The sequence below is a fragment of the Cavia porcellus genome, unplaced genomic scaffold (genome assembly GCF_034190915.1).
Source record: "Cavia porcellus strain 051 isolate PalLab524CR breed Dunkin Hartley unplaced genomic scaffold, mCavPor4.1 scaffold_25, whole genome shotgun sequence".
NCBI classification, from domain to species: Eukaryota; Metazoa; Chordata; class Mammalia; order Rodentia; family Caviidae; genus Cavia; species Cavia porcellus.
In genome coordinates, this window is record NW_026947508.1 from 29,874,972 (window position 1) to 29,898,048 (window position 23,077).

Here is a 23,077-nt window from a genome sequence, read left to right on the forward strand (position 1 = left end):
CACATTTACAGATGTGACCTCAGATGGACCTCAGCTCCATCTCTGAAAGTGCAGAGTGAATACATGTGCCCCACATGTGCCTATCTGGCCAGCAGGCTCCAAGGCTAGGTGCAGGGGTAGCAGCTCCATGCACATAAGCACATGCACATAGACAAATGTCGTGAGTGTCTTAGAGCACTCTGAACTCCGGGCAAGGTAAACACGCACACACGCCTGATCGGGACACGGGGGGTACAGTGCTCGGAAAAGAAAGACAGGAGAGACACCTTTACTGTCTGCACCGCGTTACACTGCACTGCATGCACAATCTTTATTTTAGGATTCATATATAGTAAACCCGATCAGTTCACAGAGCCCAGATAATTAAGTGGTGAAAAGGCATTCTTTGTGGCAAGCTACAACGTGACAGACTACAATGTTTATTCTAAAACTATCTAAGTGAAGTAAATAATCACAACCAGTTCTCATAACTTCTCTAGCCCAGGAAGAAATTCATTAGCTCAAGAATGTTGTTAATTTGTCTGCTGTTAGTGTCACAAAGGGTGGCCAGCCACTTCCTCAAGACTTCTGCAAAACAAAGCCAGCTCACAGTATGGATTCCAGAGGGTGAGGGGTCTCACTGAGAACAGGCATTCCTATTCTACCTCCTTCTCGCATACCAGGGCGGCTATTGTAAATTGCAGGTTAGAGGGGGTTGGGCCTACAAAGTGACACCTCATCCCCCACACTTCCTTCCTTTTTATTTTTTAACAATAATTTCCATAAGATCAGGTTATTAATAGTATTTCGTCTTATGCAGTAAAAATACACAAGAACTATGGCAATGAGAACTATAATTAAACTAAGTCCCATGCCACTTAAAGTGTGGGTTATGCTCTGCCAGATTCCTTTGGAATCTAATCCTTTCAAAGATTGAGCAAGCAATTGCGCGAATTGTGCCAGGGATTCATCATCATTTTGCTTTGCAAAATCCTTGTCAATTTGATTATGCAAAGATTCTATTTTCTCCTGGGCAGAGGTGTTTCCATTTAGATACATTCTAATCACTTCCCATTCATGTTCTGTTTGATTATAAGGTCGTTGGGTTATACAGAAAGTAGTTGAATTCCAATCACATTTTAAAAACATTTGATGCTGAAGAGCCAATATTTTTCTACCCATCCATTCAACTGTTTGTTTAAGGAGGTCTATTTGTTGTTGTAGTTTGGCATTTATTTGCCACTGAGTTAACCAAAGTTCATGAGAATTCTCATGCCATAATTCTACAACATGTTTTTCTTGCAAAGAGGTTTGTAAAGCTATTCCTGAGACTGCTGCTAGGGAGGCTACAGTTATCAGACTTAACAGTACAGCAACCACTATTCCAATAAATCTTTTTGTACGTTTTAACAGATGTTTAAAAAATTCAGTAGTAACAGAAATTACTGGGTCTTGAGACCATGGTCGAGTTAAATTTACAGGCAACCAAATATGAGTTTTTTGTTGTAACAGCATAACTGTATAAGGCTTAGTGAAATTTAGTGTGCTATTTAAGCATGTAAACAATTGACAATTTAAACAAGTACAAGAAAAATGTGTAAAATTAAAAGTTCCCACTAAAAAGACATAAGGCAGAGGTGCACAAACAGTAATATTATACATTTTAAACCTAGTAAAATTATAAGTAGTAGATACAGATCGACTAGTCCCTGAATAGGAAACATTGTACAAGGTTACAGGTTGCATAGCGGCTCGAATCTTCCAAATATGATTTTGAAGGTGATGAGGGTATTCTTCGGCTGCAACAGCAGGGTTAGCGATTCCACCATCTCCCCACCACAAAAGAGACGTCTTCTGAGGAAATATAGGAGCTCCGTCAGTTATTTTCTTTGGATCTGGAAGACTATACACAACAGAGAGATTACATCTTGTCTCATTCCATTCAGCACATCCATTAACGAATTTTCCAAATGGTCCCCAAATAATATACCCATCAATATTTTTAGCAAATTTTCCCATACATAGTTGCCAAATTATGGGATTATAAGAAATATTTTTATAAGTGAATTCAGGGCATACAGGAAATGTATTTATGTCAGGTGCTGTTAAATTTCTCCAGGTAACATTAAAGGTTTGAGCAGCCAAGGCTTGAAGCCTTGTCCTTTTGTTGCCTGCTTTTATTCCATGTTGAATCCAATACTGCCATCCCAGAGGGATGCAAGGGTTCCCCAATGCAAATAGGCCTTTGATTACCATAATAAGTAAAATTGAATAATGTCCCATCATCTTGATTGTGGGGGGTTAAATCAGCCCACGGTGCTGACAAAATTTCTCTAGGTGTGGTATAAAGTAAAATATCACTAGTTCCCCATTTTACAGGTTCTAATAAAGGGGGATTTGGAATATATGCCCAGTACGAATGTGGAGGTACCTCAGTCCCCGATGCAACGGTGAGCAAGGCACATAAAGCTAAAAACAAGTTTTCAGGGTTTAAAGGCTTTCCTGCTTGAAGGACAAGCCGTTGCCCTTCTATGGTCAATTTCTTTAATTGTCCCCATGTAGGGAGGGGATTTAAATTTGGTCGCTGTGAGCGGCGGGATTTTCTTAGCTGTAATCTGGCCATGGCTGCGATAGGAACAAGCTCAGCATCTTTAGCCTCTAGCTGGTTTCGCGCTCGCTTCTGAAGGCACGGTTCCGGTTCCTTGGGGAGTTGTCTCCGGGGCTGGCGAACAGGGTCTGGAGGCGCGGATCCTGATCCATCGTCCAGGGACCCACTGCTGAATTCCATTTTCTGTGGAGATATAACCAAAACCTTTCCCCTTATAGAGCAGTGTGCCCTTCTCCCATTCAGCCTCTGGAGCTGTTTTAGTCCAAATAGGTTCATTAATCACAAAGGGCTGTTGTTGCTGTTCGAAATGTCTTTCAGCTCTTGTTAATATTTCACCTTGTGGTAAATTGAGAAAATTTAAAATAAACAATGCTTGATGCAGTAATGTTTTTGGACTGTTTTGCAATTTAAACAGTATTGGTATCTGAATATCCTCCTGACTCCTCCTTTTTAATTTTTTAATTTGCAACTTAAGAGTGCCATGTGCTCTTTTAACAATAGCTTGACCCTGGGGGTTATATTTAATCTCTGTAATATGAATAATATTATGGAGATCACAAAATTGTTTAAATGTTCTGCTAGTATAAGCAGGTCCATTATCTGTTTTGATTTTAGAAGGAATTCCCATAACTGCAAAAGTCTCCAATAAATGTACAATAACATTTTTAGTGGATTCTCCCTGTTGAGCAGTAGCCCATAGAAATGAAGAATAGGTATCAATAACTACATGTACATAAGAAAGCCGACCAAAAGAAGGTACATGTGTAATATCCATTTGCCATAACTCATTAGGTTGAGTTCCTCGAGGGTTGAAATGAGTTGAGCTATACGTTCTCCCTTTAATAATTTATAATCTGTAAGTGAGGACATCAGAATTTGAATTTCTCCAGTATAATCTGCATCTATAATTCTTAAGTGAACCGTAATGCCTTTTTGATTTAAACTAGATCTACCCGTGAGCAAGCCAAAAGTTCCCGCAGGCAGGGGACCAAAAATTCCTGTAGGAATTCTCACGGGAGATTGTCCTCCTCTTAATTCTACATCTTTTAAGGCTGGTATGTCCACTGCGGCGCTGTGTTGGGTGGCTGGCTGTAGGGAGAATACGGTAGATTTACCCCATTGATTTGTCCGGGGCCCGGGGTAGGGCCCGCTCTCCCGTTTCCCTTCTGTTCAGCTGAATTAACTTGTTTACTCCTGCATTCACGAGCCCAATGATTTCCCTTCTTGCATTTTGGACATAAGCCAGGAGCTCTAGATCTCTTTTTTTGATCATTGCCTACAAGTTTTGGACAGGCCCTCTTTACATGTCCTGTCTGACCACAATTAAAGCATTTTAAAGACTGTTCCTTTTTAGATTGCCAATCAGTCCACGTGGTTGCCATGGTTTCAGCAAACAGTTGCATTTTCCTAGATTCTGAATTTAAATCTTTACATTGTTTTATAAAATTGTCAATCGTTCCAGTATCTTTTATTGGAATTAAAGCCCTTTTGCATTCATCATTAGCATTTTCAAAAGCTAACATTTTTAAGAGATGCTCTTGTAAGTCTTGTCCCACTACTGTTTTTTCTATAACATTTTGAAGTCTTGCAACGAACTCAACATACGATTCATTGGCTCCTTGCAGAACTTTAGCCCAAGATCCATATTCTGATCCTTTAGACCGTATTTTATCCCAAGCTTTTAAAGCAATATCTTTTAATTGAGCATGAGTCTCTCTTGGAGCTCCTGCCTGATGCTCAACAGTATCAAAGAAACCTGTACCAGAGAGCATGGGATAAGAAATGAGTCTAATATTAGGATCTCGATCGTCAGCATTTTGTCTTGCCTTTTCCGCACAACCTTCCATAAACCACATGTGCCACTGTAAATATTCTGGCTCCTTTAAAAGAATTTTGGCCAAGGCCTTCCAATCATAAGGAGCAAGATTACCATACTGATCTGCTACCGACGTTATTAATTCTTTAGTGTAATGAGCCTGAGGGCCATAAAGGGTTACAGCCTTTTTTAATTTTGCTAAATCATCTATATTAAATGCTTCCCATCTAGGGGGAACTGCCGCTCCATCTATTGGCTGCGGCCTGATTACAGGGAAAGCAAAGGCAGGCTTTTCCTCATCAGAATCCCCTAATTTTGGTAGATCAGCCAAAGCTAGCTTGGCTTTACTCCAATTAGGGTTAGATGGAGGAGGTGCAGAGGGAACTACAGGCGGGTTCTGCTTAACGGAGAGTTGTTTCACCTCTTGTGTTAAATGCTGTATAGCCTGTAAAATTGGGCGATTGTCATAATTTGATATTGCTGCGGCAGCTAAAGCTGAGTCGGCTGTAGTGGATTTTACTTTTAGTTTGGACGCCTTTTCACTACTTAAAGCGATAGCGTCATTTTGAACTACATTTTGCTCCTCCTCTGTGAGGGGCAATTCCTGAATAACTGGCTTAATTTCTAGTTGAAGATTTTCTACAATATGTTCATCTTCCATAGCTTTTAATAAAGAGTACACAACCGACCAAATCGCCCAAAAACGTAAAGGAATCTTTTCCTCCTGTTGCATAGCCCTTTCTATACTAACCCTTGCCTTCCTCCATACTTCTACATCCAAAGTTCCTTCATCTGGAAACCAAGGATTATATTCTTTAATTGTATCAATACACATATCCAAGTCAGCTGACCTGAGCGATATGCCATATATAGATAATAAATGTTTAAGAATTTTTAAGAAAGGAGAGGAAGCAGATTGTCCCATTTCCCCGTAATAAAATTATACTTACCTTCCTAAGCGACCTTCGGAGTCCCTGAATTCGGGCGCCACTTGTCGTGAGTGTCTTAGAGCACTCTGAACTCCGGGCAAGGTAAACACGCACACACGCCTGATCGGGACACGGGGGGTACAGTGCTCGGAAAAGAAAGACAGGAGAGACACCTTTACTGTCTGCACCGCGTTACACTGCACTGCACGCACAATCTTTATTTTAGGATTCATATATAGTAAACCCGATCAGTTCACAGAGCCCAGATAATTAAGTGGTGAAAAGGCATTCTTTGTGGCAAGCTACAACGTGACAGACTACAATGTTTATTCTAAAACTATCTAAGTGAAGTAAATAATCACAACCAGTTCTCATAACTTCTCTAGCCCAGGAAGAAATTCATTAGCTCAAGAATGTTGTTAATTTGTCTGCTGTTAGTGTCACAAAGGGTGGCCAGCCACTTCCTCAAGACTTCTGCAAAACAAAGCCAGCTCACAGTATGGATTCCAGAGGGTGAGGGGTCTCACTGAGAACAGGCATTCCTATTCTACCTCCTTCTCGCATACCAGGGCGGCTATTGTAAATTGCAGGTTAGAGGGGGTTGGGCCTACAAAGTGACACCTCATCCCCCACAGACAAACAGAAATGGACACACACAAATACACATGCACACACATACACACACACACACACACACTTTCCTGGTCATGCCTAGGGGCTAAGATATAGCAGAGCTCACCTGTCAGCAGAATCTGCTGTTGGAGAGGGAAGCACACCTGTCCTGGGCTGGGATCTACCACTCTCCTCACATAAGTACTAATTCATTTTTAGAAAACCTAGAAAAATACTTCTGTCATATAACTTTCTCAGCAAGAGAATTCTAGAGTTTGCTTCACTTGCTCTGCTTTGTTTTGTGTTTTCCTTTACCACATTTATTTATTTATATTTAATGTGGTCCAGTATTTTGATCTCTCGTCCTTTTTTTATTTCTATGACTCATTTTCTTATTGTTGTATTATGCTGTTTATTTTATCATTTTTTCAGTCCCCTTTTAAGCTTATTATATTATCAAATTCATCTTTATTAATTTATGTGTTTCTAGTTCACTCTGCACTATTTTGACCCTTTTTTATTTCTACAGTTGATACATTTGTTAAATTAAATTTTTTACTGTATTTCCATATCTTGATGGGTACTGATGGAAAGACAGAGCTTTACATAACCATAAATTCCCTAACTACTGTTGATCCATGTTAGATATTCCTTGAGAATTCTCTTGCCCCTTTGGATCTTGTTATGTTAGTGGGTTCTGTGGCATTCCTGTGACAAATGAGGGGTCATTTCCTGTTTTCAAGTCACTCCTGCATTCTGATGAGGTCAGATTCGTAAATGAATTGGGTGTTCAGTTGTGCCCACTGGATTGGTGGGGAACATGTGATACAGCCTAGTGCATACATGGCCAGGATCATTACTAATCTTGGTGTTAGCCTTCCATGATGCACCCTTCCTCCATATTGCAATTGGGTCTGATCCATACTTGAAAGTGAAAAAGGTACCTCTTTAACTCTGATCCTTCCTGAGTAGTAGGCTGGGTCTCCCAACCTGTAAACCAGACTGACACCACCTCATCCCCTAGTGAACCTTACACAATAAGCAAAAAAAGGTAGATAGAGTACAAATGTTATACACCAATTGCATCTTATTAACCATCTCAGGTTTACATCCAAATTGCAAAAAAAAAAGAATAGAATTTGCAAAGCTCAAGGAACCTGTGGAAGTCAGCCACATCCTCTTTATGTGGCAGAGTCTGCACAGAACATAGGTCCCCATGCTCTTTTGATTTTCTACTTAGTCATGCACAGAGGCCTTTTCTGCACTCTGCTGTACTAATAAACTCTTCTGGTGTGCCCAACATTGCAGGTGACCAGCTGGACCTTCCAGGCCGGGAGGATTTTTCTCAGGGTTGCATCACTGGGGGAGGACATCCTATTCCTTGATAACAGTAATAAACTCCAGCCTCCTCACCCTGACCTCTGCAGATTTTGAGTGTGAAATCGTTTCTTGATAAGCTGCTAATGCACCTTTCTAGGACCGAAGAGTGCTTTTTGAAAACCTGAAAAATCATGCCTTGTGGAGCCTGGTATGGCTTATGTACCATTATCTCAAATAGATGATTCCATCACTATGCTCAAGACTCTGTTTGGAACTAGAGGAGAAGGAGCCTGGTTCTCCGGGTGCCAAAGAGAGTGAGAGAGAGTGGGGTCTTGGCATCTGAATATCTCCTGTGGACCCTTAATCATTGGATAGAAAGACAAGGTCATGTACAGGCATGATGATTCATTTTCATATTGTCTCCATTATTTCATATTTGAAGCTAAATTATTTTTGCGATTTTCATATATAGGAAAAAGTGTTCACTTATAATAAAGTATCCAACATTTGCACCCACTTGAGAATTAATGTGGATCATCCTTCTCTTTCATTGTGACATCATCACCTCACCATAGCTCCAACTCCAGTGGAATTTTCCTCACTCACACAGACCTCAAGCTCTTGTTCTCACCCTGTTCCTGAAGGATGCAGTCTCTCACATGGAGAGAACAACACAGGTAACAGTGGGACCCCATCCCACTCACTCATTCTCCATCCTCATCTCCCTCCATCCTTACCAGGGATGCAGAGCATTACCAGCTCCAGGAAATGAGCAGGGAGCCTCATTTTGAAATGCTGAAATGAGGGTCCAGATGAATCAAGACAGGTTGAGTTTTTATCTGGAACTTGAAGGGAAGCCTCTCCTTGGGGACATCATGCAAATGTCCTGGTGGGCATAGTAAAGGGCAGGATGGGAAGCCTCTCCCATGAGCAAAGTTGCTTCAAATCTCTATATTTGGGGAAAATCAGAAGAGCAAAGTCCATGTGCTGTCCAGCACTAGGAGGAAGGATCCCATTTCTAAAGGCCCTGTCCATACTGCAGCATGGTGCCTCAGTGCTCTTCCCCAGTAAGGAAACCACTGCCTCCTCCAGTTACTGCTCAGCACAGCAGCTTTGTGCTAGTGACAACATGGAGCCTGGAGAGGGCTTCTGGCAAATGTGGTTTAGAGGTGAACTATTGAGATGTTAGTCTTCATGGGCACAAGGGTTACACACCATGGGGCACTGCTGTCAACAGAATTTTCCAGGAATATAAAAAAAAATTTCTGTTTCAGATAGAGAATTAGGTGTCCTGTTGAAGGCAAGTGGAGAAAGAGACAATGATTGTGCATTAGGTAATCAATACATAATTCCCAGGCAGTAGTTTAATTGATGAATATCCTGTCTTACTTATCTCCACAGAGAGATGTTAATATGAATACGAACAGATATTAACATGTAAATGGGTATACTATAAACATATGTTTGTATAGAAATACATCTCTCTATATGTTTTTACATGTTAATCCGTATCTTTGTACACAGACATGAAGGAATATGTATCTATAAATGTATATATATATATATATATATATATATATATATATATATATGGCTATATATAAATGCATATATGTACATTCCAATGTACTAGATTAATTAAAATTGTTCTTAGGGGGGTAATTCCTTTGAAATCTTTCTTAATTTGGGGAATTTTGAGACACAATCACACTTTGTAGTTCGTCCTGGCCTTGAGTTCACTGTGCAGCCCAGGCTAGGTTCAAACAGGTCAGCTACATATCCTCATTCCATCAGAAACTGCTCACTCACTGTACAGACACCCAAGGGTCTGTGGTTAACTCACCAGTTCAGTCACCATGGGTTTGGAAGACATTTCACTGCTACTAACAGCAGCTTATAAGCTGAAGACATAACATAATGTCTGCAACCAGTGTTGTAGTCATTCTCCCCGTTTGATTCATCCTGGAGCATCCTGAACTCATTTTAGTGTCTATCCTGCTGTTTGCTGGCCATGTGACATGGGAGGTGCACTCTCTCCATCTACCTAAAAACTGTATCCCATTCCTTCTGATAAGAATGGTGACAAGGTTTAGCAGAAAATTAAATGGACTGGTGTGCCTTACATACTTTATTATGAAAGATTCTTACAGAAAAACTAAGTAAAGACATCCACATTACTTTTCCATTTCTACAGAAAGATTTCACATGATTTCACTTCTTGAACATGCAAAAGTCATCATGTTACACTTCTGCAGGTCAGAAGTCCAACTCAGTGTTCAGTGTGATAGAGCCAGGATGCTGTCAGGATGCATTCACTCTGGAGGATCCAGGAGGGAATCTGTCCTTTTAAAGTCCTAGAGGTGTCCCAGAGCCTGTGTCCCTCATATTCTTACTCCCAACATTTCCTCCTGGCCCCTCTCCAGGTCATACCTCTGTGTGTGGCCTCCCTGTGTGCTGTCCAGATGTCAGTACTGAGAAACTTCAGTCCACAGGAAAGAAGGGTAAGATTTTGTGTTACAGAGATTCTGCTTTGCATTTTTTCAACATCAGTTAATTAAAAATATTCCATTGTTAAGGAGGAAAACTTTGTTCCCCTGTGGGAATAATGAGCTAGCTGATTCCATTTATGCATCCATTTTCAATTGCAAATCAGCATTGTCTGTTCTAAGACAGCGAAGACAGTGAGTTTTAAAGTTGTTTTTTCTATAAAGTGGCCATTGTTTGCTTGCTTAGTGTGTACCAGGAGAACAGACATATTGAGTGGCACCATGGAGAGCCCATGATGATGTTTTCAGTGTGGTGTAAAGATACAATGGGATGCACCAAAGTGAGATCCTCACCTCCAAAGGAGCTATCTATGGAATTATGACAGCAGGAATGACTGATATACTTTATCCAAAATTAAAAACAAATGTGTTCCCTAGAAAACACAGCAATTTAAATAGTTTGTGGTGTTCACATTGAAGGAAAGCTCTCTATGAGTATCTGAGACATCTAGAGCATTTATGCAGGGTGCAGGCAGCAGTGAGTCTCAGGTGAGTTTGTTGTGGGTGAACAGAGTGCACCCTGGAAAGCCAATGGGTACTTACTGGTCCTAACTTAGAGCCAGAACATGTTTTTCAACACACAGTTACACATGTGTCAAAATCAATAGTATTGTATACTAGAAATGTGGCTTTTTATAAATGTAAAATTTATCCATATCATCCTGTCTTAAAAAGGAAAAAGTTCTGTGACTGTGGCTCTGCTGTAGCACTGAGCATTATGGAAGCCCATACGAGGAAAATAATGTATTGATTTGTGCAATTATTATCTAAGGGAACTGTTATTCTCTATGGCTAACTTTTTTTCTCGTACAAATGTTGAAGATCTTTTGTTTTGGGGACTTTCATGGGAGCTGTTAAGTACTGAGTTGGGTAATATTTTCATTTAAAGTTTCATTAAAATTCAAAAATGAGGATTGTATGATCCTTTCTTGTATAGATGGTAATTCTGCATACACAGTGTTAAATGGAGATGCTTGAGTCTGGCCTCAGGCTCTGGTATGCAATCTACCCAGTGGACCCAGCAGTTGGCTTCCTAGCAGCTGGCCTTGAGGATGTCACCCTCTTGCTGACTCACCTTTGTTGTGGGGCTCTGCAGATCCTGCTGCTGTCTGAGAGCAAAGTAGAGCAATACGGTGCTGAGGTCTTCATTTTCAACCAAAAATTTTCACTATCCTGTTAAGGCTGGACTGTGTGCTTCTCTGCTCAGAGGTTTCTTTCCCTGTGGAGGAGGCACGGCCATCACTTCAGATCCAGAATGAGACCCTCAGTTCTTCATCTTAGCCATTCTGTGTAAGTCAGGGAATTTTCCCCATGCTATGATTTTTCATTTGAATGTAGGAATGATCCATCTCTCACGTTAAACGTGAAATAATAATAAAAATTCTTTATTCCAAAACAAAGAGAAATGCACATCAAGTCCAGTCTGTGCTTAAAGTATTCATTAATTTCTCTTTTTTGTCCTGACTTACTGTCATAGCCCCTAGGCCCCCTGGTTAGGCACATCCTTGGCTGCTGTGATTGAAATTTGGTGAAGTCTGAACACTCCTCATGTCCCATTGATGTCCACAGATTGAGATGAGTATGGTCTCATGATGGATGAGGATGGAAGTTTTCTTCTGTCTGTTTTCTTGTGGATGTTTAAGACTGACCCAGCACCTCCAAATTCTAATGAAGCACTATGCAACTGAGCTGTACCTGCAGTCCCAGATTTGAGATTTTTCTCATTTCTGCAAGGCGATACAATGTGATCAGCCCTGCCTGCTCTCTGCTGTCTAACCTTGTGTCCTATTGGGTGTCCTTTTCTCACAAATGCCTCTTCTCTGGGTCTGGTTTATGACCCTGAGATTGCTGAATTCTTCTCCTGCTCATGGCCTCATGACTCATTATTTCATTGCCCAGTTGCTATTTCCCTTGGTAATCAGGCTTCAGTTCGTTCCCCATTTTGACTACGACCCAGGTGAGAGTCTGGTGTAGCTTTTTCTCTTTTGAGAGCTGGACCTGAATGTTGAGGACTTTAACCATGAGAGTCTTTCATCACTGGTGGTGACTAGAAGCCCTGAGTTTTTCCACATGGATCACATTGTTCTCAGGGATGATCTGCAATTCACAGTGAAACTGCCTCTCACTTTCATAAAATCCTCCATGTCCTTTGAGGCCCTGGTATTTGGGACAGCCTAGGATGAAGCCAGTGAGGCATTTGCTTTGGTTGCAAAACTGAAGAAAGTGCCCACATCTCTGTCACTTGTATGATAAACTTTAATGCATCCAAAGGCCACTTGATATGAAAAAATCAGAATTGTAGGTGAAAACTGATAGAGTTACTTCCAAAAGATGAAAAATATTAACAAAAGATGAGAAATATAAAATAAAAAGCGGCCTTTATTCTGAGAACACGGAGAGAGATGACCGGCAACCCCCACCGCTGGCGTCCGGCGATCTCTCCGGCGGACACGCGGCGTGGGGGCCTGTAAATAATCTCGGTTTGGGGTGGAACCTAAGGCGGGCATTAGGGATACACAGGTAGCCCATTGGTCCTAGGTTTGGTGCCATATGTAAATTCCCAGGGGCGGGAAGATGGCGTCACAGGTAACTTCCTAGGGGCAGGGCAAGATGGGGCTTCCTGCTTCCGGTTGTGGCTTTCCTGGCTACAGTGTCCTGTCTGGGCCAAACCTTTCATATCCCGTCTTATGGTTATTATGAAAAGGGGCAAAGCTTTCTCTCTTTAACTACTTCCTGCTGGCAAAGGGCGCTGTACTGGAGCCTAGGGGAGTTGACGGGATGAAGGTTGATGCCCAGGTAGACGCTGGTACCAGGTGTTTTGGCCAGGACAGCTTCACTGGTGAATGCACGTATGTCAGACTGGAAAAACAAAGAGACAAGATGTTATGAGGAGACATGGCACTGTCATATTTAAGGACCCAGGTGAGGTAAAGGGAAAGGTGCCTTTGATTTAGACATATCATTCTATCAGGACCATGTTGAGGTAGAAACATTTCCACGGTGAGGCAGAATTCTGAAAATTAAACGTGGGGTTAGGAGGAGTGGAGTTATGAGAGGTGATTACTCCCCCATCTGAAAGCATAAAAGTTAAGACGGTAGGTTGGTAAGGCTTGTCTCTGGTATGCATGATGTTGGAGTCTGTAGGCAATACTGCTAAAGAGTCCTGCTGTAAAAATGATCATTAATAGAATGTAAGAAATTAGGAACCAAAGTGGATAACAAAACATGACTTAGCCTGTTAACTGTGGCTGCGAGGCCTTTGTGAGACGGAGACAGGTAGGAGACAGAAGATGAGATGACCACTCAGAATGATCAGATTTAGGGCTGGGAGGGCACCTCTTAGCCTGAGTGATGTGAAACCAGGATGGCAGTCTAGCAACTTTGATTTAGGCATGGGTCACTGTAACCTGGTTGTAGTCCTTGGAATGATTTGCTGTAACAGAACTTTAGCAAGTATGAGAAAGGCTTTTATGTATCCTGAAAAAGTATAAACCAAGTGAGAAGACTGGGACCTGCACAAAATAGGCCCTGTTTGTAAATGGCATAGGTTGACCATCAATACCCCATCATAGAGACTGAGGACTTAATATAGCAGCCTGAAAACTCAGGAAGAACTCTGTATATATGGCCTCTATGTCCACAAATATAGAGAATGTCTTACCTGAGAGTTTTGTGCGACTTGGAATCTGAGACGGACACCTTAAAGGGGGCTGTTGTTGCCCTGAACTTCCTCAGTCTTCAGCAGCGATTTTCTGTCGGTGACGAATCTGGCAGTGTCGACATTTCCTATGAGGGCTAGAACTTAGGATGGCTTACCCACTCTCTGGTGGCTAGGACAGTCCAGTAGCCCTGGAGTAAGGTCTCAAAGAATGCCAGGGTGGGGCATTTTCTTGCCCAGTATCTTCTGCTGCATTTGAGCGTGGTCCATGGAGGGGGCAGGCAGCTCCACCTTGTGTAGGTTTACCTGTCTCAGAACTACAAGTGTCACAAGTGTTAAAAATATAAAAAACCATATTAAGATCTCTCTAAGGTTTGAAGGTCAAGTTTTGCCTTTTTGTTTGGGATTTGGACTATAGTAGAATTAAGTAAGCATGCAGGAATTTAATATTGGCATTTTGGATTAGAGAGCAGGCTTTATCTGGATGGCATATCGCTTTTTTTATAGGGTGACATGTAGAATTAACAAAGCTTTAGTCTGCCAAACAAGGCTTTAATGGAAACATTTTGCAGTAAAGGTTTAGCAATCTTATGAATAAATCAAAACTGATCTAATACTGTCAAATTTTGAACACATTTATTTTTAAAGTTGTTATTTGCAGTAGTATGAACCAAGACAAATAAAATAAAACTTTAAAGAAAACCCTTGTCTTGAAAGACAGCTAGTGGTTCCCAGCAAAAAGGAATTTATTACCTTAGTTGTTAAACAGGAGATTGGTGGAGGCTTTGATTGATAAGCAAGGCTGGTAAAATTATCAGGTGGCCAATAACCTTGATTAAATGGTTTGAGAATTGTAATAAAAAAGCATCTTTTGAGTGGAGCCAAATTGTAAAAAAAGCATGCCTGAGCAGAGCCGCTGAGCTGCTGTTTCGCGGCGCTCCGGCAGAGCACGCCCAGTGGGTGGGGCAAGCGCTGGGATGTAGTGCGCAGGGGCGGGCTCAGACTGCCCCCGGAAACGTGTAAGATGGCGGCGGTGACGAGGACGGCGCACAGGGGAAGGAGGGGCTGGGACGGCGCATGGGGGAGGGGCTGGGAGGCGGCCCGACACAGCGTGCGAAGCTGGAACTGCTTGCAGGGAGTGAGGATTAGAAAGCCAATTTAGGAACACAGCTGGGTTTTGATTAGCCTCCTGGACCTGTTTTAAAAGTTTGTTATAGTTAGTATGCTTGTCCTGCTCTGGCACAGATATAGGCCCAGAGTCATTATAAACGTCCTTAAAATGTAAATCATAACAATTAGTAATGAATTCAAATTGCCTGATATAATTCTGTGGGTCAACAGAAAAGCTACCTAATTTATGGACAGTCTGGGATAGATCAGAAAGGGAAAAAGGCACATGGATGTTAACAAGTCCCTCGGGGCCAGCTTGCTCCCGAAGCGGTAGCAGAGCCTGAGGAGATTCCGGAGCAGAGGGCCACTGAGCAGCCATCCTTCCGGTAGGCGCATGTGAGCAATCATCTGTAGAGCGGCTACAGAGCTGCTGCCGGTCACCCTGAGAAACATGAGCAGATGGCGTCTCACTGTGTGCCTTGCAGCTAGAGGACTGCTGTCGGCAGCACAATGAAGCATCATGTGCACTGCAACAGGGCGGCTGTTGTAGTTCACAAGAGGAGCCACAAGGAGACGCCTGTTGACAGTGAGGGCCCTGGAAACATGGCGGCGCCCTGTCACGTGACCCAAAACATGGCGGCACCTGGGAATATGGCGGCACCCTGTCACGTGGCCCGAAACATGGCGGTGCCTGGGAACATGGCGGCGCCCTATCATGTGACCCGAAACATGGCGGCGCCCTGTCACGTGGCAGAGGGTTGCAACATGGCGACTGTTCCCTGCGCAAGCTGGAACAATCACGCGACCTGCTGGAAGGACATAGCGACCGAGACCTAGTATGGTGGGCAGAGGGTGAGAATGCTGTAGGGGATACAGAATTCTCAGGAGAGGAAGTCGGAGACTGCGAGGAAGCGCTAACAGAGGGATTAAAGCTGCTGGGAGAGTTATGGGTCCCGGAAGGCAGAGAGGGAGCCGATCGCACAGCGGGAGGTATCTGCGACAGAGAGGGATTAGAGCTGCTGGGAGAATCAGGCATAGGGGGAGGAGAGAGTGGCCCGGCGGGAGGTAACGGCAGGGAACGAGTTTGGTGGTAGGCAGGCGGTGGCCGGGAAAACGGATGGCAGGAAGGAAAAGTTTGCGGCGCAGTAGACTTAGCTAAAAGTATCTCAGCGGGAGCACAAGACTTAATGAGAGATGGGCGTGTTCTCAGAATAAGAAAGGCTTGGACATAAGGGAGTTCTAATAACTTGTTGCCAGCTTGACAAAAATCGTACAAGTTCCTGAGAATGCAGGGGTCAAATGTTCCTTGCTGAGGCCAAGGCTTGCCGATAAGCGGGTAGGTTGGCCAGACCTCCTGGCAGTAAAAAGTTAGTTGTTTAGTTTTTATGGTACCTTTAATTTTTAGAGTACGTAAATTGGAAATTAGGCATTTTAAAGGTGTCTTTTGGGAGTTAGAAAATACGTTCCCCATGACTGATTCAGGCAAGAAAAAAACCGGAGGTCCAGAAAAAAGTCGTCACTTATTTGTGGTACCACGCGGCGGCTACGGTTCCAAACCATAAACTCCAGTCATCACTGAGAGATTTACAAATGGAGTCTACGTGGGGTCAGTAACAGTTTTGCCCGTGAAAGCGCAAGGCTTTAAGGGAAGTGAGGCATTCTTTCAGTGTGGGCGGTCCCAAAAATCTCTGCTTTGGGCTATCCGAACCCAAAGAACGTGAGAGATTTTGTGGGCGCAGGTTTGCCCAGAAAGAACCCTGCCCTGGGCGGTCCTAAGGACGTGAAAATGCACAGACCCACGCAGACGGGGAGAACATTCCACTGGGGCTGCCCAGTGCGAAAAGTTCCCCGGGGAGTGCTCACCTGAAATCAGTCTGGCCGATGCGGAGTGCAGGCGGCTGGCGACAGGAACGTCTCGGGAGAGGAAAAAGCTCGGGATTAATCCAGGATGGTATCTGGTTATCGGCGAGGAAACTCTGGGTATGTGGCCCAAGAGTTAGTTGCCTGCCGATCGAGTCACGGCAACAAATGATAGAGTTATTTCCAAAAGATGAAAAATATTAACAAAAGATGAGAAATATAAAATAAAAAGCGGCCTTTATTCTGAGAACACGGAGAGAGATGACCGGCAACCCCACCGCTGGCGTCCGGCGATCTCTCCGGCGGACACGTGGCGTGGGGGCCTGTAAATAACCTCGGTTTGGGGTGGAACCTAAGGCGGGCATTAGGGATACACAGGTAGCCCATTGGTCCTAGGTTTGGCGCCATATGTAAATTCCCAGGGGCGGGAAGATGGCGTCACAGGTAACTTCCTAGGGGCAGGGCAAGATGGGGCTTCCTGCTTCCGGTTGTGGCTTTCCTGGCTACAGTGTCCTGTCTGGGCCAAACCTTTCATATCCCGTCTTATGGTTATTATGAAAAGGGGCAAAGCTTTCTCTCTTTAACTACTTCCTGCTGGCAAAGGGCGCTGTACTGGAGCCTAGGGGAGTTGACGGGATGAAGGTTGATGCCCAGGTAGACGCTGGTACCAGGTGTTTTGGCCAGGACAGCTTCACTGGTGAATGCACGTATGTCAGACTGGAAAAACAAAGAGACAAGATGTTATGAGGAGACATGGCACTGTCATATTTAAGGACCCAGGTGAGGTAAAGGGAAAGGTGCCTTTGATTTAGACATATCATTCTATCAGGACCATGTTGAGGTAGAAACATTTCCACGGTGAGGCAGAATTCTGAAAATTAAACGTGGGGTTAGGAGGAGTGGAGTTATGAGAGGTGATTACTCCCCCATCTGAAAGCATAAAAGTTAAGACGGTAGGTTGGTAAGGCTTGTCTCTGGTATGCATGATGTTGGAGTCTGTAGGCAATACTGCTAAAGAGTCCTGCTGTAAAAATGATCATTAATAGAATGTAAGAAATTAGGAACCAAAGTGGATAACAAAACATGACTTAGCCTGTTAACTGTGGCTGCGAGGCCTTTGTGAGACGGAGACAGGTAGGAGACAGAAGATGAGATGACCACTCAGAATGATCAGATTTAGGGCTGGGAGGGCACCTCTTAGCCTGAGTGATGTGAAACCAGGATGGCAGTCTAGCAACTTTGATTTAGGCATGGGTCACTGTAACCTGGTTGTAGTCCTTGGAATGATTTGCTGTAACAGAACTTTAGCAAGTATGAGAAAGGCTTTTATGTATCCTGAAAAAGTATAAACCAAGTGAGAAGACTGGGACCTGCACAAAATAGGCCCTGTTTGTAAATGGCATAGGTTGACCATCAATACCCCATCATAGAGACTGAGGACTTAATATAGCAGCCTGAAAACTCAGGAAGAACTCTGTATATATGGCCTCTATGTCCACAAATATAGAGAATGTCTTACCTGAGAGTTTTGTGCGACTTGGAATCTGAGACGGACACCTTAAAGGGGGCTGTTGTTGCCCTGAACTTCCTCAGTCTTCAGCAGCGATTTTCTGTCGGTGACGAATCTGGCAGTGTCGACATTTCCTATGAGGGCTAGAACTTAGGATGGCTTACCCACTCTCTGGTGGCTAGGACAGTCCAGTAGCCCTGGAGTAAGGTCTCAAAGAATGCCAGGGTGGGGCATTTTCTTGCCCAGTATCTTCTGCTGCATTTGAGCGTGGTCCATGGAGGGGGCAGGCAGCTCCACCTTGTGTAGGTTTACCTGTCTCAGAACTACAAGTGTCACAAGTGTTAAAAATATAAAAAACCATATTAAGATCTCTCTAAGGTTTGAAGGTCAAGTTTTGCCTTTTTGTTTGGGATTTGGACTATAGTAGAATTAAGTAAGCATGCAGGAATTTAATATTGGCATTTTGGATTAGAGAGCAGGCTTTATCTGGATGGCATATCGCTTTTTTTATAGGGTGACATGTAGAATTAACAAAGCTTTAGTCTGCCAAACAAGGCTTTAATGGAAACATTTTGCAGTAAAGGTTTAGCAATCTTATGAATAAATCAAAACTGATCTAATACTGTCAAATTTTGAACACATTTATTTTTAAAGTTGTTATTTGCAGTAGTATGAACCAAGACAAATAAAATAAAACTTTAAAGAAAACCCTTGTCTTGAAAGACAGCTAGTGGTTCCCAGCAAAAAGGAATTTATTACCTTAGTTGTTAAACAGGAGATTGGTGGAGGCTTTGATTGATAAGCAAGGCTGGTAAAATTATCAGGTGGCCAATAACCTTGATTAAATGGTTTGAGAATTGTAATAAAAAAGCATCTTTTGAGTGGAGCCAAATTGTAAAAAAAGCATGCCTGAGCAGAGCCGCTGAGCTGCTGTTTCGCGGCGCTCCGGCAGAGCACGCCCAGTGGGTGGGGCAAGCGCTGGGATGTAGTGCGCAGGGGCGGGCTCAGACTGCCCCCGGAAACGTGTAAGATGGCGGCGGTGACGAGGACGGCGCACAGGGGAAGGAGGGGCTGGGACGGCGCATGGGGGAGGGGCTGGGAGGCGGCCCGACACAGCGTGCGAAGCTGGAACTGCTTGCAGGGCGTGAGGATTAGAAAGCCAATTTAGGAACACAGCTGGGTTTTGATTAGCCTCCTGGACCTGTTTTAAAAGTTTGTTATAGTTAGTATGCTTGTCCTGCTCTGGCACAGATATAGGCCCAGAGTCATTATAAACGTCCTTAAAATGTAAATCATAACAATTAGTAATGAATTCAAATTGCCTGATATAATTCTGTGGGTCAACAGAAAAGCTACCTAATTTATGGACAGTCTGGGATAGATCAGAAAGGGAAAAAGGCACATGGATGTTAACAAGTCCCTCGGGGCCAGCTTGCTCCCGAAGCGGTAGCAGAGCCTGAGGAGATTCCGGAGCAGAGGGCCACTGAGCAGCCATCCTTCCGGTAGGCGCATGTGAGCAATCATCTGTAGAGCGGCTACAGAGCTGCTGCCGGTCACCCTGAGAAACATGAGCAGATGGCGTCTCACTGTGTGCCTTGCAGCTAGAGGACTGCTGTCGGCAGCACAATGAAGCATCATGTGCACTGCAACAGGGCGGCTGTTGTAGTTCACAAGAGGAGCCACAAGGAGACGCCTGTTGACAGTGAGGGCCCTGGAAACATGGCGGCGCCCTGTCACGTGACCCAAAACATGGCGGCACCTGGGAATATGGCGGCACCCTGTCACGTGGCCCGAAACATGGCGGTGCCTGGGAACATGGCGGCGCCCTATCATGTGACCCGAAACATGGCGGCGCCCTGTCACGTGGCAGAGGGTTGCAACATGGCGACTGTTCCCTGCGCAAGCTGGAACAATCACGCGACCTGCTGGAAGGACATAGCGACCGAGACCTAGTATGGTGGGCAGAGGGTGAGAATGCTGTAGGGGATACAGAATTCTCAGGAGAGGAAGTCGGAGACTGCGAGGAAGCGCTAACAGAGGGATTAAAGCTGCTGGGAGAGTTATGGGTCCCGGAAGGCAGAGAGGGAGCCGATCGCACAGCGGGAGGTATCTGCGACAGAGAGGGATTAGAGCTGCTGGGAGAATCAGGCATAGGGGGAGGAGAGAGTGGCCCGGCGGGAGGTAACGGCAGGGAACGAGTTTGGTGGTAGGCAGGCGGTGGCCGGGAAAACGGATGGCAGGAAGGAAAAGTTTGCGGCGCAGTAGACTTAGCTAAAAGTATCTCAGCGGGAGCACAAGACTTAATGAGAGATGGGCGTGTTCTCAGAATAAGAAAGGCTTGGACATAAGGGAGTTCTAATAACTTGTTGCCAGCTTGACAAAAATCGTACAAGTTCCTGAGAATGCAGGGGTCAAATGTTCCTTGCTGAGGCCAAGGCTTGCCGATAAGCGGGTAGGTTGGCCAGACCTCCTGGCAGTAAAAAGTTAGTTGTTTAGTTTTTATGGTACCTTTAATTTTTAGAGTACGTAAATTGGAAATTAGGCATTTTAAAGGTGTCTTTTGGGAGTTAGAAAATACGTTCCCCATGACTGATTCAGGCAAGAAAAAAACCGGAGGTCCAGAAAAAAGTCGTCACTTATTTGTGGTACCACGCGGCGGCTACGGTTCCAAACCATAAACTCCAGTCATCACTGAGAGATTTACAAATGGAGTCTACGTGGGGTCAGTAACAGTTTTGCCCGTGAAAGCGCAAGGCTTTAAGGGAAGTGAGGCATTCTTTCAGTGTGGGCGGTCCCAAAAATCTCTGCTTTGGGCTATCCGAACCCAAAGAACGTGAGAGATTTTGTGGGCGCAGGTTTGCCCAGAAAGAACCCTGCCCTGGGCGGTCCTAAGGACGTGAAAATGCACAGACCCACGCAGACGGGGAGAACATTCCACTGGGGCTGCCCAGTGCGAAAAGTTCCCCGGGGAGTGCTCACCTGAAATCAGTCTGGCCGATGCGGAGTGCAGGCGGCTGGCGACAGGAACGTCTCGGGAGAGGAAAAAGCTCGGGATTAATCCAGGATGGTATCTGGTTATCGGCGAGGAAACTCTGGGTATGTGGCCCAAGAGTTAGTTGCCTGCCGATCGAGTCACGGCAACAAATGATAGAGTTATTTCCAAAAGATGAAAAATATTAACAAAAGATGAGAAATATAAAATAAAAAGCGGCCTTTATTCTGAGAACACGGAGAGAGATGACCGGCAACCCCACCGCTGGCGTCCGGCGATCTCTCCGGCGGACACGTGGCGTGGGGGCCTGTAAATAACCTCGGTTTGGGGTGGAACCTAAGGCGGGCATTAGGGATACACAGGTAGCCCATTGGTCCTAGGTTTGGCGCCATATGTAAATTCCCAGGGGCGGGAAGATGGCGTCACAGGTAACTTCCTAGGGGCAGGGCAAGATGGGGCTTCCTGCTTCCGGTTGTGGCTTTCCTGGCTACAGTGTCCTGTCTGGGCCAAACCTTTCAAAAACAAGATCTTCCTTGTGAACAAATAAATGTCAATAAGGGTCGTGTGATATTGTGGCAATATGATATTGGTAAGATTATTTGATTCATGATGTTGGTAGAGTTTCTGTCACCAGTTCTGATCAGTGGCTGGGTTGATAGCCACATTGCATGTGTGTATTGCAAGGTCGTTAGAGTCCAAGACACTTGATTTCTGAAAGGTGGAGAATGGCTTGTGTGCTGTGTTTAGCTGGCGCGGGGATGTGTGCGAGTGTTAATTCTAATGACTGCAAGAGCACTGGATCACTTTAGGAGGAGGAGGGAAATGATGTTTCACTAGTGTTCTGTATGAGCCTGTTTTCTGTAACTAAAAGGCAAATAATGAACAGATTAAATGCCTAAAACTTCCTGAGATACCTGTGACACTTCTGCAGTAGTTGAACCAGAGCATAGTGTTGTAAGCAAAATAGTGCAACAAATCTTAGTTTGAAAGTGATTGAACAATGTCCCTAGAAACTTTCAGTGCATGAAGCTGACCAGAAGAGGGCACCACATGCACATTCACGTACTGTAGGTGAAACTTTCAGTATCTGGCTGTGACCCTACAAGTGAAATTGGCACATTTTGTAGCAATCAGACCCAGGGGGAAATTTCCTTGGAGTGTAATATAGGTTAAGTTTACAATTGCAAAGTGAAAAATGGTTCCATTAATGTTATTTTTGCCCTGGGGCATTAATCTCTCTGACTTCTTTTCTAATTTTTTTTTTCTTTATCTTAGTAGCCATTTCTTCTTGACCTCCCCTGTGGATCTGTCTTCATCTCTTTGCATTGCACACTGGGCTACCATCCTGGTCTCAGTCTGCTTTCATTTGTTTCGCTCACCTTGTCCTTTGGAATTGGTCCTCCTAGCTCAGTGTAGTTCCCTGATCTCCAGAATCCCTCCTGTGCCTCTGGGTTAGGATAGTGCAAGCTGGAGGCTGGGAACTCCTCACAATTCTAATCTGCGCCCTCATATATCCTAAGTCTCCCCTGCTGCTCACTGTTGCTTCCCTTCAACTCTCCTGTTCTCACAATATATGGTTTGAAATTCTCTGGTTGTTCAGTTTCAAACCAATGGAACAGGCATCCTGAATTTCACCTTGTTCTCACACATCACATCCAGAAAGACAACGCAGTTCATTTGTTTTGCCTTTAAAATATAGTCATCTGCCTACTTTCACTACAGCATCTGGGGGATCAATATCCTGCATGAAGACCTTGAGGTGAAGAGTGTTCATCTCTCTCTCTTCCTTGTCACTGGTTCTTTTTGCTCAGCTGTCTTCCTCAATCTCTCTTCTGGTCAGAGGAGCTGCACCTTGTTGTTCTGATTCTCCAAACTCTTCCTCTCACACAGAGCAGTCTGTACTGTGCTGTTCCCCAGACAGAAGTGCAGGAGGGCAGCTGGGCCTCCCCAGGCAGGGAAGTTTGTGTTCCAGGCTGTAGCACCATGGGAGGTTCATGTGTACCTTGCACAAATTTTTTTGTGATTTTCATATATACTAAATGTGTTCAATTACAATAAAGTACTGAGGATTAGAACCCTTCTTGAGAATTAATGTGCATCATCCTTTTCTTTCTTTGTGACATGGTCACCTCACCAT

General features: G+C 44.1%; 2 protein-coding genes across 5 annotated transcripts in view; both read right to left on the minus strand.

The window, feature by feature from the left end:
* Nucleotides 1–267: 267 nt before the first annotated feature.
* Nucleotides 268–8,824, minus strand: LOC134473008 (endogenous retrovirus group K member 13-1 Env polyprotein-like). 4 transcript variants are annotated; one of them, XM_063236106.1, is made up of 3 exons: nt 8,002–8,824; nt 5,354–5,478; nt 268–2,791 (listed from the first exon to the last, which is right to left on the minus strand). In XM_063236106.1, exons 1-3 carry the CDS (start codon nt 8,048–8,050, stop codon nt 2,105–2,107), a joined length of 861 nt encoding a protein of 286 aa, XP_063092176.1. In that variant the 5' UTR covers nt 8,051–8,824; the 3' UTR covers nt 268–2,104. The 4 variants fall into 4 exon arrangements, with proteins under 4 accessions (XP_063092176.1, XP_063092177.1, XP_063092174.1 ...); XM_063236107.1 differs by having other exon boundaries at nt 268–2,770; nt 8,002–8,815; XM_063236104.1 differs by lacking the exon at nt 8,002–8,824 and having other exon boundaries at nt 268–2,770; nt 5,354–7,995.
* Nucleotides 8,825–9,379: 555 nt separating this feature from the next.
* LOC134472797 (liprin-alpha-1-like) overlaps nt 9,380–23,077 on the minus strand; it is an 85,565-nt gene continuing 71,867 nt past the window's right edge. The window contains exons 21-22 of the mRNA XM_063235123.1: nt 16,442–18,271; nt 9,380–13,785 (exon numbers count right to left, since the gene is read on the minus strand). The gene's annotated coding sequence lies outside the window, so the exon portion shown is untranslated. The remainder of the gene's footprint in view (nt 13,786–16,441; nt 18,272–23,077) is intronic.

Coding starts and splice junctions, on each gene's coding strand:
- LOC134473008 (XM_063236104.1), bottom strand. CDS start 2,265: ATGATGGGACATTATTCAATTTTACTTATTATGGTAATCAAAGGCCTA.